Raw genomic sequence first — 15,386 nt, forward strand, 5'->3', positions numbered from 1 at the left:
GGTGTGCTTTCACTTTCACTGGGGAATGGGGTGGGGTGGGTGGGTGATGAGATCAATGAAAAATGCTTGGTAGCCAAGCTGGCCCCACAGAGACCTTCACAGCAGGACTCGGGATGCCACTGAGAGGTCTGAAAGGAGAGATGACTTGCAAAGCTGGAACTTAAGCTCCTCAACACATCCTGTAACTGCAGAGAAAATTTTATACGAGACATGTAAGAAACATAAGGTTTTGTTTTTGCAAAATGTCATCATCTCTGCAGCTCACCCTTTGGAATACACAAACAGCCCTTTTCCACCACTGCAGGATGGCTTTGCCCACGTTCAGTGGTTGCTGTGTACCTGGAGAAGCTGCATTTTGTGCCTCTACTCCATGTGCTGTGGCCCTGATGTAATTCTTGCACTGCCACCACCAGCTCCTCTGTCCCTAAACCCTTCTTTGCCTGTTGCTCATTGCATCACCTTCATTCCTGTCTTTCACCCTGATCCCTATCACTCTCCTAAAAGGTATTTTGATATTCTTGTGTCATTCTTGTCTCATGTTTTCCCATACTGCTTCTGGGAAGAACCTGCAGGCACATAACCCCAAAGCCTGAGGCTTGGCATTTATGGAGTGCTGAGCCAGGGAGTCTGTGTTGTACCTCCCTGGAGGTTTGGGGGTTTAGTGAGGGCAACACTCTGGTCCAAGCAGCTTGGGCACATTCATCAGGGCTTTGTGTGGACCATGCAGAGCACACAGATACATCAAAACACAGCCCAGCTAAACAAAAAACTACGCTGGAGAGATAGATGATTTATTCTTACTTTATTAACAACGTGGCTTACAATCGTTTCAAGTAAAAAGGGGATTTATTTAATTCTGAATAAAAATTAAAATATAACTCTGAATATAGATTTTCACTTATTTACATGAAAACATATATACAGAATAGAATCTTACAGCAAACTAACAACATGCCCTTCGCCCTGTGAACTTTAAAAAGTAAAAACACCAGCATTGATTGATTTATATGTATATATATATACACATACATATACACACACACATATATACATATATATACACACACATACGTATTTGTTACACACCAAAGGGATTTATTTACACAACTTGTAAGTCAAACTTTCAGTACAAACTGGAATTCAAAACAATTCAAGGGTTTCCAACGTGCATCACCACGAAAGGACCATAGACTGCTGGTTGTGGAGCAAATTTCTGCCATTCCGTAAGGGACAGGAGGGTTCAAGTGCTTGCCTTGTCCTACCATGGCACATGAAAAGTCTCAACTCCCCTCAAAGCCTGCACTTGAGAGTTTCACCTCTGTTGGAACACACAGGTGAAGGCTGCTGGAATAACTGCACGTGTTGGCACATCCTGACCAGGTCTGGCAGAACAGGGATTGGGAAATTTGATGCATACATTTATTTATAATGTATAAATTATGGACATTTATAAATTCATAATCCCCAGTGAGACTGGAGCAACAACAAGCAGGTAGAGTGCCTCGGGAATGAGCTTTTTCATCCTGTTACATCCTAACACACAGTATCTTGTAGACCCACAACCTGAACTCAGGGCACTGTCACCTTTTCCTATGGGACAGAGCTCAAGTGCTAGCCCGGTATTTCCTATGGAGGTCTGAAAGGTGCAAGAGAAGGTTCCTCAGCCTCCAAAACCCAGAAGACACTCAGGAGCCAGGTACAAGGAAGCAAGATTGATTTCTCCTACTATCCAGCCACGGGGCCTGGAGACATCTGAACCAAATTTCTGCCATCTCCACTGGGAAAACAAAATATGAACCTTTCAGCATTGTAGCTCTGAGTCTCCAGCCAGTTTCTTTCCTTCCTCTCACCTGGCCCCTCTAGAGGCTCGAAAACATCTTTGCTGTGAAAAAGACTCAGAAGAGCTTCCAGGAATTGATGCTCATGGGCCACAGCTGTGCTTCTCTGTTGTGAGAGGTCCCTCTCCACAAAGATACCTCTCTCCTTCCTAAATCCCACCCTCCCCTCTCCCACATCCTTGGCAGTCATCAAGACTTACCTTTTTCCTTGCAAAAAAATTAACACAAAAGACTTAAAGAAAGAAAGGCCACAAGTATTTAAAATTATGACCCACATTGGGTTTGTGCAGTTCAGCGTCCCCTGTAAGAGAATTCCCGTGCATGGCACCAAACCACTGCAAAACCACTCTTCTTCTGCAGGACAGCTGACATTTAAAGGACTGCTGGGCTGTAAAACCCTCATCTTTGATGACTGGCTCATATTCTACAGGCAGCCATTAAGATCATTTATACTTCTTGCTGGGGTATTGTACCAAAGCATAAATGAGAACATTAAAAGCTTCTGCTCCTTTATTGGGAGTTCATGAGCACCTAAGGACATAAGCCTTCTCTTGTGAAGTCTGGCAGATTGCAGCTGGATTTCTGCCTACTAGAAGCAGGAGGCATTTAAATTTTCTGATAATTAAGTGCAGGCTTTTTGACTTTTAAGTGAAAAAAACTGGTGAAAACTTGGTCCCACAGCCCACCCATTTCTGAGGGTCCTAACACTAACCTCAGTTATTTCTGGATCAAATCCTGAGTAACAGATTCCTTTAGTTCTGGGTCAGCTGATGTGATGAAGAATACTGCTGAGGAGAAAATATACATGCATCCACATTCTGAAAGAGTTTTTACATAAATATACTGTATAAAACATTTCCAAAACTCACAGGATTGGAGGTGATGGGGTATTTGTTGAGTGCATCTGAGTTAAAAAGTGTACAGTCACAAGTAAAAAAAAAAAACAAACCCTAATGTTCAAGACCTTGCAGATTACAGAAAAATATTTCCTGGAGAAGGGAATCAGATTTGTAATCCCAAGCAATGGAAAATACAGCGTGACATATCTTAGCACCAAAATGGAGCCCTTGAGACTAAATTTCTCCACGTGTAATAAAGCTGGTTTTAATAGTGTTCAGTTGCAGCATGTTCTTCTCTTTTGGCACTTGAATTTGGAAATGAGAGGAACAGTCTGAATTCATCGTTTTCCAGACGCACTGCACCAGAAAAGCAAGAAGTATTTGAAGTGGCCTGATTGCACAGAGCTTCTAAAACACTGAGGTGGCACAGCAGCTCTGCCAAATTCAATTTTGTGCCCTGCAAAGACCAAGGCAGGCTTTTCAGGTGACCAAATGTCGCTTATGGCAGCCCAGCATCGCCTGGTGTGTGTTCAAAGAGGCTCATGCGGCCCTCTTTGACTGCAAAAGGCTGAAGGTTAAAGCCAAGGAATGGTGACTCCGCAGATTAAGGCAAATTAGCTGTTTGCCCAGAGTGAAATATTAAAGGGGCTTTAGGTGTCTAATTTAGTGAGAAACTTTGCAAATCCTGACAGACATCCAAATACCTCTGGCAGTGGGTCAGGCCATCTCAGCTAGAAAGTGCATCTGCAAGATGCTTCACTAAGGACAGGGTGTGCAACCATCAGCCTGGATGTTGGCGTTTCCTGAGGGAACACAGCATTTTTGGGAGGTTTCTGCACCCCACAGGACCAAACTATCAAGGGTTATGGCACGTGGTTAGCACGGTGGAGCTGGAGACCCTGAAATCCTTCTCAGAGCTGAGAGGCCATCATGCCTCTGAGAGGTAGAAAAAGCCACGGACTTTGGTCTTCCTGACACTGAGGAAAAAAATGGGAGTATGGATGGGAGCCATGTTTTGGGGCTGAAAAAGGAAAAAGTGCCCTAAAACCAAAGAGAGCATTTTTCCTCAAGGGAGGAGAGGAGCACCCATGACAGCAGGAGAAAGGCAGGACAGCCAGAAAGGGAATCACGGACATTCCCTAAGTTAATGCTTTAATCCAATTTCAGAAATGAGTGCTTTGGGCCTGAAAACTGGGAATTGGCAAGTCAAGTGCTGAGAGGATTGGGAATGGAGCAGGGACCTGCCCACGGATCTGTTCAACCTCACAGTGCAAGCTCAAAAGGAGTCAGTGCAGATGAGGATGGGCAGGTAACACACACTCTTCAACCCCCTGCTTTTCTTCCAGAAGTGACCATCCTTGGTCCTGTGCCTGAAGAGAGACCAGTAACAGGGGCCTGCACACCCTTCTTGTGGGAGAAGAGTGGTCTGTGTGAATGTGCTGCAGTTCAGCATCCAACAGCCCAAGAGGAAAGTCAGGGTTGCTCCCCAGCCTCGGGCGATGGCCTTGGATAATCCTGAGTTCAGCTCTTCACAACTGTGGACTTTTGCAGCTGATAACACAAGAAACTTCAGGCCTGGATGCCAAATTCAGAACAGAGAAGATACCACTGTCTAATATCAGTGTATCTGTGAAGGTGCACCAGCTCTGAAAATTTAACTTAGAATCAGGTCTGGACCAAAAAACCCCACACTTCCAGTGGTTTATACTTCTACATTGCAAGGTAAAGTGATATTTTACCCCAGGAGGATCAGGTTTCCATCATTTCCTTTGAAATACATTACTCCAAAGCCTTACTAATGTTCCAAAATTGAAATGAAGTCCAGGCAAGAGTAATTAGTTCCTTCTGATCTCTGCTTAATCCAAGCATACTTGTCCAGTTAAACTACACACCATCCACTTTCCACTTCTGTAAGAAATTGCCCAAGAAATTCAGCTTCAGCTTTTCTGGAAAGCAATCAGTGCAACAGACAACAGTACCCCAATCCCACATTTCTTCCCAACCCGCAGACTAAAAAGAAAAATAAAGCATTTACCACCCAAGGTAACTTAGGTTTCAGGTTTTCAGCTTCTCTGAAAGGACAGAGTGTGATAAATGAGGTGACACTGAAAGACAAACTGTGAGGACAAAGAAACCTGAGGGAATAAAAGAGCCAGAGCAAGATAAAATTAAAACTCTTTTTTTGTTGTTGTTGTTGTTTAATAGGCGAGTTTTAAATATGGTTTAGCTTCCCTGAACAATCAGTAAAGATTCCCATGTTCTCGGCTCAATGCCTCACCCGTTCCCTACTCAGCCCAGCATCAGAGCTGGTTGCTCTCAGAGTCTGTGTCTGTCTGCTCCCCAGTTTTGCCTCCACGAGTAATTAGCTGCCATAGGAATATCTACAGTTACAAGGCTGATGGAGGAAAAAAAGTGACATTTTTGCAACGTGTCCCAGAAAGCGTTAAATGTCTCTTGACAAATCCCAGAGGCAAGAAACTCCAAGGACATCAGAGCAGCAGAGGATGCTCAGAAGAAGGTGGATGTGGCAAGTAAAGGATCGGTGCTGGGATGCTGTTTAACAAACAGCCATTCTGCTCTCCCTTCCTTGAAATGTCCTCACACACCAGTTCTCCTGACAGAATTCTCTCCTGCTGACAGAAGTAACAGGAGGACTGGGCTGAAGGAAGGAGGAGCTGGGAGAACCAACCTCCCTGATCTTCTCAGCTGTGCTCTCATTTTGTCCAATCCTTTTGTCTTCAGAGACAAAACAAGGAGCAGCGTTTTTAGGGGACCCTGAGAGGGATCCAAAGCGGTTATCAAACCAGTTGCATTGACACATTTCTCTGCTACTGTCAGTAGGAAATCCAGTCTGAAACCCAGTTTTTTGACGTCTGACTCCACTACAGAACCTTATTCCTGGATTTCTGAGAAAGAAAAAAAAACACCATTTGATGCAGAGGCAACTGCTACTCTCTTGAGTTGGCTAAAACTTGAACAGGATCTTCAGTACAAAGCAACAGCTGAGAACAGATCCAGTCCTGCTGATCTCCCTTGTAAAAAAGATCTGATGAAGTCTCAGGAGTTGGCAGGATCTGGCCCAGCCTGCAGGAGTTGCACCAATCACATTCCTCAGTGGCAAATCAGGAAACTCAGATGCACGGCAAACAGAGTCAGTGCTTCTTAACACACCCTCTGGGGCAGTTTCCAATGCAGTCCAGAACATTTATTTCTGAAGGTTCCCCCTTCACTCCAAAGGATTTAAGGAAAACTGATGAGGGAGAACGCAGCAGCTGCAGCCTGGTGTCGGTCAGTAGGTTCTTCGGAGCCCAGGATGGTCAGCAGGACTCTCTGATCCAAGTCTGCTGTCACCATATGGGATGTGCTTGAGGTGAGGGTTATCTGGCCATAAGCACTGGCTTCAGATTTAGGGCTAGAAGTGACATTTCCTTCTAAAGAGGTTTTCACTGAGTGGGCTTTGGCTTTAGGGCATTGTAACAGAGCTGTGTATAACTTCCAAGCTGATTTCCCTGAGGCCAGGGAACAGGGGTCTGTTTACGGTGTGAGAACAAAAGTCTGCCAATGACAGTGGTTTCCTATGAAAACAGGCTAAAACTCAGCATGAACCACTTCTGGAGGGTGGGATTCATTTGCACCTCAAAGCTAGAGCAAAATTCAGTCATGATCCCAGTTTGGTTTTTTGGGAGAACTTCTCATCACCGTGATGCCACCAACCTCTGCTGAGTTACAGAAAATTCAAGCTCAACAGGTGTCACTAATGGGGTCATACATCCCTGCAAAGTAAATGGGATAAGAACAGAAACACAACTGAGGCAAACCTAAGGTGTCCAACCCACTTCCTCAGTCTCTCTGGTGCTTTACCCTGCTTGGCATGAAGCAAGCCCCCAGTTTCACTACCCAGGGTGGCACTGGACACACTGGGGGCTTTATAAAGAAACACAGAATCATTAAGGTTGGAAAAGACCTTCAAGATTATTGAGTCCAACCTCTGAGTGATCACCACCTTGTCAACTAAAACACAGCACTAAGTGCCAGGTGAAGTCATTAAATATAGACCATGTTTGATTGGATCCTAAACACCATGGTTACAAAGCCTGAAAAGATTGATGCTTTTTATTCCCACCCAGCAACCAGATTCATGGAGATGCAAATGAAACCAGCATTCCCTCAACAGTCCCATCATTAAATCTGAACAGCCTTTTTTTTTTTTTTTTTTTCCCCCACCCTGTGGGGTTCAAAGTCAGATCTTTGAATTGACTTGGATTTAAGAGGATGGGCTTGACTATGAAAGCTTTCATGTTCCTGTACAAGAATGGAGTATTGTACAGATGCCATCACAGAGACATTCAGCTTATTGTGCAGAGCCAGCACGGCTCAGGATGTGCCACTGCACACCAGGTCTTGTGTCATCCTTGCCAGTTTGCTGCATCTTTGTCTGATACTGTAGAGACCATGGGTTGAGTCCTCTTTCACGAATCACTCAGGAATAACACAGCTTATGACTGGTGTAACACTTTGTCCTTTTGTAAAACTGGAGAGGCAGGAGAAGAAAAAAAAAAAAAAAAGCCCATTGATCACCAAGATCAAATTTGCAGTAAACCCCAGGTAATGCTACAAACGATCACTTACATTTCAATATGAAAGAAGTGCGCCAAGAGTTGGCCAAAATAAATGTTCATGCTCAGAAATTGGCTTAGACAAACCATCACCATCTGGAAGTGTCTGACCCTTCTCCTTGGGAATGTGTCTGCCACGAGCAGGTTTGTTTTGAGGACGACAAACCATCTGATCCGTGCTGGCCCTGCACCACTGGGTGACAGGCTGGTGAGGCTCCTGAGGAGAGGTGCCAGCAGTCTCTCGGTGTGCTTTACAAGTACAGAAAAATTAGTTCCATTTGTTGCTAGTTTTCCTTTCTGTTTGTTTTCCTTCCCCCTTCAGATTAATTCCCAGTGCTTCCAATCCCGCGTGTTCTTGGAAAAGAAATGGGATATGGGAAAAAAAAACACCCCTTGAGCAGGTTGAAATGTTAAAAAAAGAGAGGGAACAAGAGGGAGGACAGAAAGAAGTGGAGAAGTGCAGTCAGTTGGCATATTGTGCATAGAAAGCAACTTTTACTCGCTCGATCTGGTGGCACAGTTTGATGGCTGGACCAAGCTTCAGCTCCATGCACTCCTGCACCGTGGGCAGTGTCAGCAACAGAAGGGCTTGGCCATCGATGTCCTGGGAAAGAAAAGACAGGGAGAATGTGGTTTTGGGTTTTTTTTTAATGGATTCTTGAGGCAGAAAGTATAACCAAGTTTGGAGAAGCAAAGAAAGGAAGTTTGCCCCAAAAATTAAATGCTGTCCTCTGCCCTTTTTTCCCACTTTGGTGCTGTCCTTCTACTTTCTCTGGGATACATCATGCTTTTCCAGAAGTTGTCTAGTGTGTCTTCATAGGCTCTTTCACCTTCCAGTTTGGGAAAAGCCTGCCAGCTGCTCAAATGAGGAATCACCTTCTAAAGAAACCCTGTAGGGTCCACAGAGACTTGATCAGTCCCATTTTATGCCTGAGGAACTGAAACAAGGGAGAGGCTGCAGAGAGCACACCAGGAGACACAGAGGGAGCTGAATGGAGAAACTGATGATGGTCCTCTGCCAAGTCAGACCCTTCCCCCAGCTCCTCTGGACCATGATTTGCTCAGCAGAGGTTTCTTTCTGACTTGTTCTATTCCATGTCCCCTGATCCACCCAGGACCTGCCTTGTTCCACTTCAGCCACTGAATGGCCAAGACAGAGGGGCCTGGACCACCTGGAGCCCTTGCAACCTCCAGTGTCCCAGAATGGTGCAGTCTGGAAGGGACCTCTGGAGGTCATGTCTTTCCCTATGCACAAAATTCCATGAGCTAGCACCCCAGATGAGCAATTTATTGGGGACACTACTCCTGGCTTTGTGATCCCTTTCTTAATTAAGAAGCTGAAGTCCTCTTTATTCTTTAAAGAACTGAGAAGCAGACAAGAAGGCAACAAAATTCCTTTTTACTCCTTAGGGAGGATCAGAGTCTAAGCCCAGCAACTCACAGGCAATGCAAACTCCCCAGCACAGCCCTGATTAGTCAGCATTGCACACAGGGAGGATTTGGACACTTTAAGTGCTGCTTTGATCAGGACTGTCCATGGCTAAGGTTCTTCCTCCACTCAAGCTTCATGGCATGGCCCATTGCACCACAGCTTCACAAGGAAAAGCTCCAGTCATTTGTGTGTTTGATTAAAGTCCTTATAAAACTCTCTGGCAAAGGAGAGGAAGGGTTGGTTTTCAAGCCCTGGCATTATTCCAGGCTTATTAACAAATGGTTGGAGCACACTGTGACACAGTGACTGCACCATCCTGCTATGGAGAGTCTGAGCCTTGCTCCAGGCTCACACTTCACCTTCTCCCAGTCAAGGCAGCTGCCTCAGGTACAGAGTTATTCCTGGTGAAGAATCAGAGACAGTTCAATGTGCAGTTGGCCATACCACTGACTGCCATCAGCCATGGCCTAATTAGCCACACTTGCTTGTCCCTAACTATGATTTGTTAGCTCTGCCCTTCATTTTCAGTGGTGGCTGCTACTCATTAGCCAAGGAATGTCTCTTTCCATATAAATGTTAACCATTCACACTGGCTTGAGATGAAGAGTATTGGCTCCTGCAAACCCTTCTGCTTAATGGGGAGATGACTGCCATCTCCTAAAATCAGGTCCTCCAAGGGCCTGACTAGAAAATGTAGTGAGCAATTAGGTGTCTACATACTCAAGGCATCTAGGTGTTAATGAAAAAAATCAGGCCAGTTTCGGGTTTTAAGCAGCATTTTTCTGCTTCCCAGGTAAATACTTTAAAACAGGGTGGAACCCACGTGGCCAGGAGAAAGCTTGCTACGTACCAGATAACCACTACCTGTTTTACACCGAGGTGCTTACCTATGTGATACCAGAATGGCACTGTGGACCTCGGCACAGAGCGTCTAAACCTCCTGCTCAGGACTCATTCTATTGAGTTTCTGGTCCCTCTGAGGATCTGGCAAGGATCTGACTCAAGTTTCTAAGGGTTTTCATGCCTTGCCAAAATCCGGGCTATAATTTGGCCTGAAGAGATCTAAAGTTTGTTCATAAAATCTTTATCAAAGCCCCAGGCCCAGCTATGAAGGTGGTATGTGCTATGATTTGAACAGACACCACAGACACAAAGAGACAAGTTACATAAAGACTTCTACCTGCTCCTGAAATATTTTGGCAAGGGGTGCACAGTCAGTGAGTTTAATAAACCTCACAACATCCGTCACAGTCCACTCCAGTGGGTTACTGTCCAGGACAAGCTTCTCTTCCTCTTCTTGCTTAATTTCCTACGAACAAAAGAACCCCAAAAGCTTTCACAAAGCAAACTACCTTGTGTGGAGAACCAGGGCAGGGCTGCCCTCCTCAGATGAGGAAGGTTTGGCACTGCACTGGCGTGGCCTCACCTTGAATTTTGAATATTGTGGCAGCTTTGGTCACTGCAATATTAAGAAAGGTATTAAGCTCTTAGAGAGTGTCCAAAGGAGGGCAATGAGGATGGTGAAGGGCCTTGAGGGGGAGCCATGTGAGGAGCAGCTGAGAGCACTTGGTGTGTTCAGCTGGAGAAGAGGAGACTGAGGGGACACCTCATTGCAGTTACAATTTCTTCATGAAGGGAAGAGAAGGGGCAGGCACTGAGCTCTGCTCTGTGGGGACCAGGGACAGGACCCCAGGGAATGGCCTGGAGTTGTGTCAGGGCAGTTTTAGGTTGGATATTAGAAAAAGGTTCTTCACCCAGAGGGTGGCTGGGCACTGAACAGGCTCCCCAGGGCAGTGGTTACAGCACCAAGGCTGACAAAGCTCAATAAGCATTTGGATGACCCTCTGGGGCACGTGGCGTGACTCCTGGGGATGGTCCCTGTGCAGAGCTAAGGGTTGGATTCGACGATCCCTGTGGATCCCTTCCAACTCAGCACATTCCTGATGGTTAATTTAGGAAGAACACTGCTGTTAATGGGGATGAAGCCAATGGACACACTCACTTCCTTGACCTGCGAGCACTTCTCTGCCTCGCTGTAGGAGTGGGGCTGTGCTCTCCGGCTCCGCCGGGCCCTCTCCGTGGCGGGGGGTCTGTCCGACTCGGTGCTGCTCCGCAGGGTGACGGCTCGCCGGGGCCTGGCCGAGGGCACCTCGGCCGAGGACGTGTCCGTCTGGTCATCCCGGAGCTCCGAGCTGGTCTCCTCGCTTCCCGTCTCATCCTCCATCGCGTCCGGCTCATCGTCTTCGCTCTCCTGCGCCAGAGGAACAGCGCTCAGAGATTAATCCCGCAGCAAACCCGGTCAAACTGCATGCCCGGGATCACGCTGGTCCAGGGTAACATTTACCGTAACCCAATTACCTCATTTTCATTACAGTGCTAAGTAAATTAGCCCTCGACTTAGATTCGTTACGAAATGTAGAAGGAAAAAAAAAAAAAAAACCCACGACGCAAAATCCTTTTTCTCCTTCCAGCGAAAGGTCAGCAGCAATAACTCATCTGGCATGAACTGTTCCTCTGCTGGGCTGGTACCTGTGGCGCTGCAGATGAGCAGGAGGAGGGGAGATGGAAAACTCTGAGGGGATAAAATGAAACTCAGGTTGCTGGAGATGAAATAAGATCAGAAATAGGCTGGAATTTATACCTTCAACGTTGCTTCAAATTGTCGTGGGCGTTACTGGTGTCGAAAGGAAGGAAATTTCTTGTGCCTTTTAAAAATATCTAGATGTACAAGTACTAAATCAAGCATTTGCTTTCTTAGCCGACATTTCTGTAAAGCCCAGGGGAGAAGAATTCACCCAGATTTCCCTGCTTTCAGCCCAACACCTAACTGCTGAAGGGGGAGCACAAATTTCCATTTAAAGGATATTATACCAGCTTCTCGTTATTTCTGTCACACAGGGCTTGCAAGCACACACCAACTGATGGAAACTGTGCATTTTCAACTTTATATATACATAAGCTGCCCAAATGGCTTCGACAGCTTAGCTCTGATCAAAGTGTGAGCATGCATCCAAGCCATATGCTCAGGTCTCAAGTGAAAGAGGAGTTTTAGACAAAGATAGTTTTATCAGCTGAAAAACTTGGCTAATGGTTGATTTAGGCTTAAGTTTAAGTTCCTCTGAAGCAGGTATAATCCGAGGAAATGAAGCAGAACTACACCTAAATGAGGACCAAGCCATGAGGATGCAAGCAATCAACTGAAAGCTGAGTAAAATAACCCCCTCCAGCCCAAGAAGAGGGAATTGAGGTAAATCAGTTTTATTTCACATTGCACAAAGCTGCAATCACTGCTACTCAGCTGAGGGAGGAAACCACACATGAACTTTGTTAATGCCATCACGGGAAAATCACCCAGAAACAATCCACATAGAACTTAATCCGCTCCAGACTGTATTTGGACACGAATCACTGCTGAAGCTGAGACCCTGTTGTATCACACAGCATACTGAGGCCTCAAATACCCTGTATTTGGGACACAAACCATTTGCTTGTATTCCAAAGCTTCTAGAGCTACTATTGCTTCATGTTATGAGCCAAGAAATATTACCAATAGTTAATGAAAAAATAAAATTCCTTGAAACCACAATGGCTCATGAGCTATTTTTATTTATTATAATATTTGGAGATCCCAGACGTGAATCACAGAACTCTTTCACTCTGGTAGATGCTGTGAAAAGCATCTAACAGGCTCATCTGCCTGCTTAGAAGGAAGAAAAAGAAAACAAAGATATAATATTAGGCAGAATGTTAGTAAGTGAGCATTAGGAAGGTGGGAGCAAAAAAATCTGTTTGCTAACTCCAAAATGGACAAGGTAAAAACCCCCAAAGTGTCCCAATAAAACCAGTCTGATGTTAGAAGAACAGAGTAGCACGGAAAGGATTCAAAATAGAAAATTAAGAAAATCAAAGTGTTTGGGTGTGCTGAGAAACCCCACAGTAGGAAAATGCAGAATGGGGGACAAAAAAAGCACCAAGGGGCTTCTGCTGATTTATCCCAATGCAACACATACCTCTGCAGAGCCTGCAGCATTCGAGTCAACAGCTGATGACCTCCTTTTCTTCTGCACAAAGATGGATTTCCGCCTTTTCCTGCGTCTGGCTGGCTTGACATGACCACTTTTCATGTTGTTATTTTCCCCAATTGGTGGCTTAATGATTTTTTTCCTCTTCCCATAGTAATAAGCTGGAGAAATGAAGCAAAATGCCTATAAAAAACTTTAATCACCGAAGGAAGGAAACCTTGGCTTGCTTCTCGCTACAGATTCAGCACTGCACTCTAGGTGCACTTTAAACTTTAAAATACATGGATATGGGAAAAAATGTCCAGTGTAAATATAAGATGTCATGTTGGACCAGCACAGAGTGTTACAGCTCTTATGTATCCAGATTTATTGATGATGAGTGAATAAGTCAGAATTTAACAATATGTGTTTAGGCAAAGCTTCCACGAAGCTGAGCAGTGATTTGGAGGGAGAGAGGCCAGTGTGTTTCAGCTCTGACCCAATGCAATTCTTTGTCATTTAACAGCCTTAGACACACTTTCACTTGCTAATGTTTTCAGCAGAAAGTGGACAGGGCCAGCAATCCTCAATCACACACAAAGGAACAGGTTTTTATTGCCTTCAACTATTTTGTGGCCCAAGTTGAAATTAAGGATGAGAGTCCTCTGAGCTTTACACTGGGTGCTTGTGTTAAATGCATTTTGACATGCTCTGGGGGTGAAAGATACTCTGCCCTTGACCAGCCAGGGTATCCCAGGACAACTGAAATGGCACTTGGCACCCATGTCAAAGTTCAGAACTGAACGAGTTGTTCACCAAATCAACGGAGTTTTGAGGAACAATTCATCCAGCCACATACCACCATCAGCTTTGAGATGACACCATCTCAGCTGGAGCTCCCCCAGCTGCACTCCTCCAGCTCTCCATTTCCTACCAGCAGGAGTCTAGCTCAGGTATAGTCTTCTACAGAAATCCATCCTAAGTGATCTGAGTATCTCCCTGAGCCTGTTTCTCCTTCTACTCTGCCACCAACAAGAAGATAATTGCTTTAAATCAATCATATCGCTTTTTGCAGCCTTTGTGGAAGAAGGACAGCACTCACTTCCAATTTCCTGACCTGTTTAAAGAGCCAATAACATCAGTAACATTGACAACAAAAAGTGCTGAACACATGCCTAACAGCAGCCTTCCTGTATGGGCAGGAACATTTTTAAATATTAAACAGCCTGAGCAGAGAGAGTTAATGCTCCCAAACTCCTTCCACCACCACAGCATCGTGATACTGGCCTGTGATGCTGAATGTGCCAAAAACTCTTCGCTGAGTTGGACAGGATTGATCTCACCTAACAAAGCTGTCTCAGATATAGCAGTTTAAATCTCATCTTACTACTGCAGGTTCCTTTTATGGGCTCTTCATGTTAACTTTACATATGAAGAAAAGTCAAGACTTCCAAAAATGAATGACTTTCAAACAGATACATTTGGGTGGAGTGAGATGGATGGCTTCCTGGAGATCCCTGTTTCTCTGTACAGAATACTAAAGGAACCTGTGGTGGCCTGGTCAGGATTAAATAACTGCTCTTAGATGAGATGAATCCTAATCAGTATTAACAATATCACACAGTAACACCAGTATTAACAGTATTACACAACTCCTGGTCTTCATCACACACTGCTCTGATTCCCAGCTGGCACCAAGAAGCGTTTTGGCCAGTACTCACTGTACTTGGTTTTAGTGTGAATGGAGCAGTTCTCGGGGCAGACTTCGGCCACCAGCACAGGGCTGAACAGGTTGGGGCAGCACTCCAGCTTGGCACAGACCCTCCTGCAGAAATCCGCCACCTGATCCGACGTCCGCACAATCTTAACAGTTGCCCTGTAAGTCTTCCCTCTGTACCTAGAGAAGAGTGAAAAACCCAGGTTACCACTCAAGCAACACCCTCTCATGCTCCAGGCCAGACTCTCCTCTTTTAGAGGAGTGACTTTCTTTGGGAGAGCATTCTCTCTTGGGAAGGCAGGCAGAATAGGTCTATTTGTTTCAGTGGCTCCATTTCAGATGGATTTGGAGAATCAAAAGGTGAAATAAATCAGAGGTGTGGACATGATTCAGGAAGGAATGTGTGTGCAGACTGGGTATGTCTGTAGATACAGCAAAACTGTGATAGGAAAAAATCTCAGTAGGCTTGGTGAGGATACTACACAGGACAGAAAACCCATATTATGAAGTCATGCAAAGTTTTTGGGAGAGGATGTAGTCTCTCTTCATACTCTGACCCATGATGAGATGCTTACACCCCTTGCAGAGCTTTCTGGTCAGCACGCTGTGCTTGGGCTGCACTGGAGATGGTACTTTTGGTCTTGCCCATTGCCATCTTTCTTGCTCCCATTTCACATTCCATCTCCCAGCAATCCCAAAGATTCAATGTGTCATCTGCAGCTACTGGGACACTGTGAGGAAGTATCTGAGTGAAATGGTTCTCTCTGCCACACAGGGACCAGATGATTTCAGCACTCTGAGATATGGGCAGTACAAAACCTGAGGACCTCACCAGGAACCTCTGGAGTTGTGTAATGAGGCTGCAGCAATGGGCCCTAAAAATTGACTCCTAGGGAGGAATGCTTAGAGCAGAAACCTCCAATGAAAGGTTTGTCTTAAATTT

The 15,386-nt window shown here is 45.3% G+C and overlaps 1 protein-coding gene across 5 annotated transcripts in view; it reads right to left on the reverse strand.

The window, feature by feature from the left end:
- Positions 1-787: 787 nt before the first annotated feature.
- The window catches only part of SFMBT2 (Scm like with four mbt domains 2), a 114,801-nt gene continuing 100,202 nt past the window's right edge, over positions 788-15,386 (reverse strand). For 4 of the 5 annotated variants that reach the window (XM_050324076.1, XM_050324077.1, XM_050324078.1 and 1 more), the window contains 5 exons: positions 14,448-14,623; positions 12,736-12,908; positions 10,728-10,976; positions 9,906-10,034; positions 788-7,897 (listed from right to left, as the gene is read on the reverse strand). In XM_050324076.1, coding sequence (XP_050180033.1) covers positions 7,757-7,897; positions 9,906-10,034; positions 10,728-10,976; positions 12,736-12,908; positions 14,448-14,623 — 868 coding nt within the window. In that variant the 3' untranslated portion in view covers positions 788-7,756. The remainder of the gene's footprint in view (positions 7,898-9,905; positions 10,035-10,727; positions 10,977-12,735; positions 12,909-14,447; positions 14,624-15,386) is intronic. The other variant, XR_007629952.1, reaches the window with a different exon arrangement.

The sequence above is a fragment of the Myiozetetes cayanensis genome, unplaced genomic scaffold (genome assembly GCF_022539395.1).
Source record: "Myiozetetes cayanensis isolate MyiCay16 unplaced genomic scaffold, myiCay2020 scf3, whole genome shotgun sequence".
Taxonomy (NCBI): domain Eukaryota; kingdom Metazoa; phylum Chordata; class Aves; order Passeriformes; family Tyrannidae; genus Myiozetetes; species Myiozetetes cayanensis.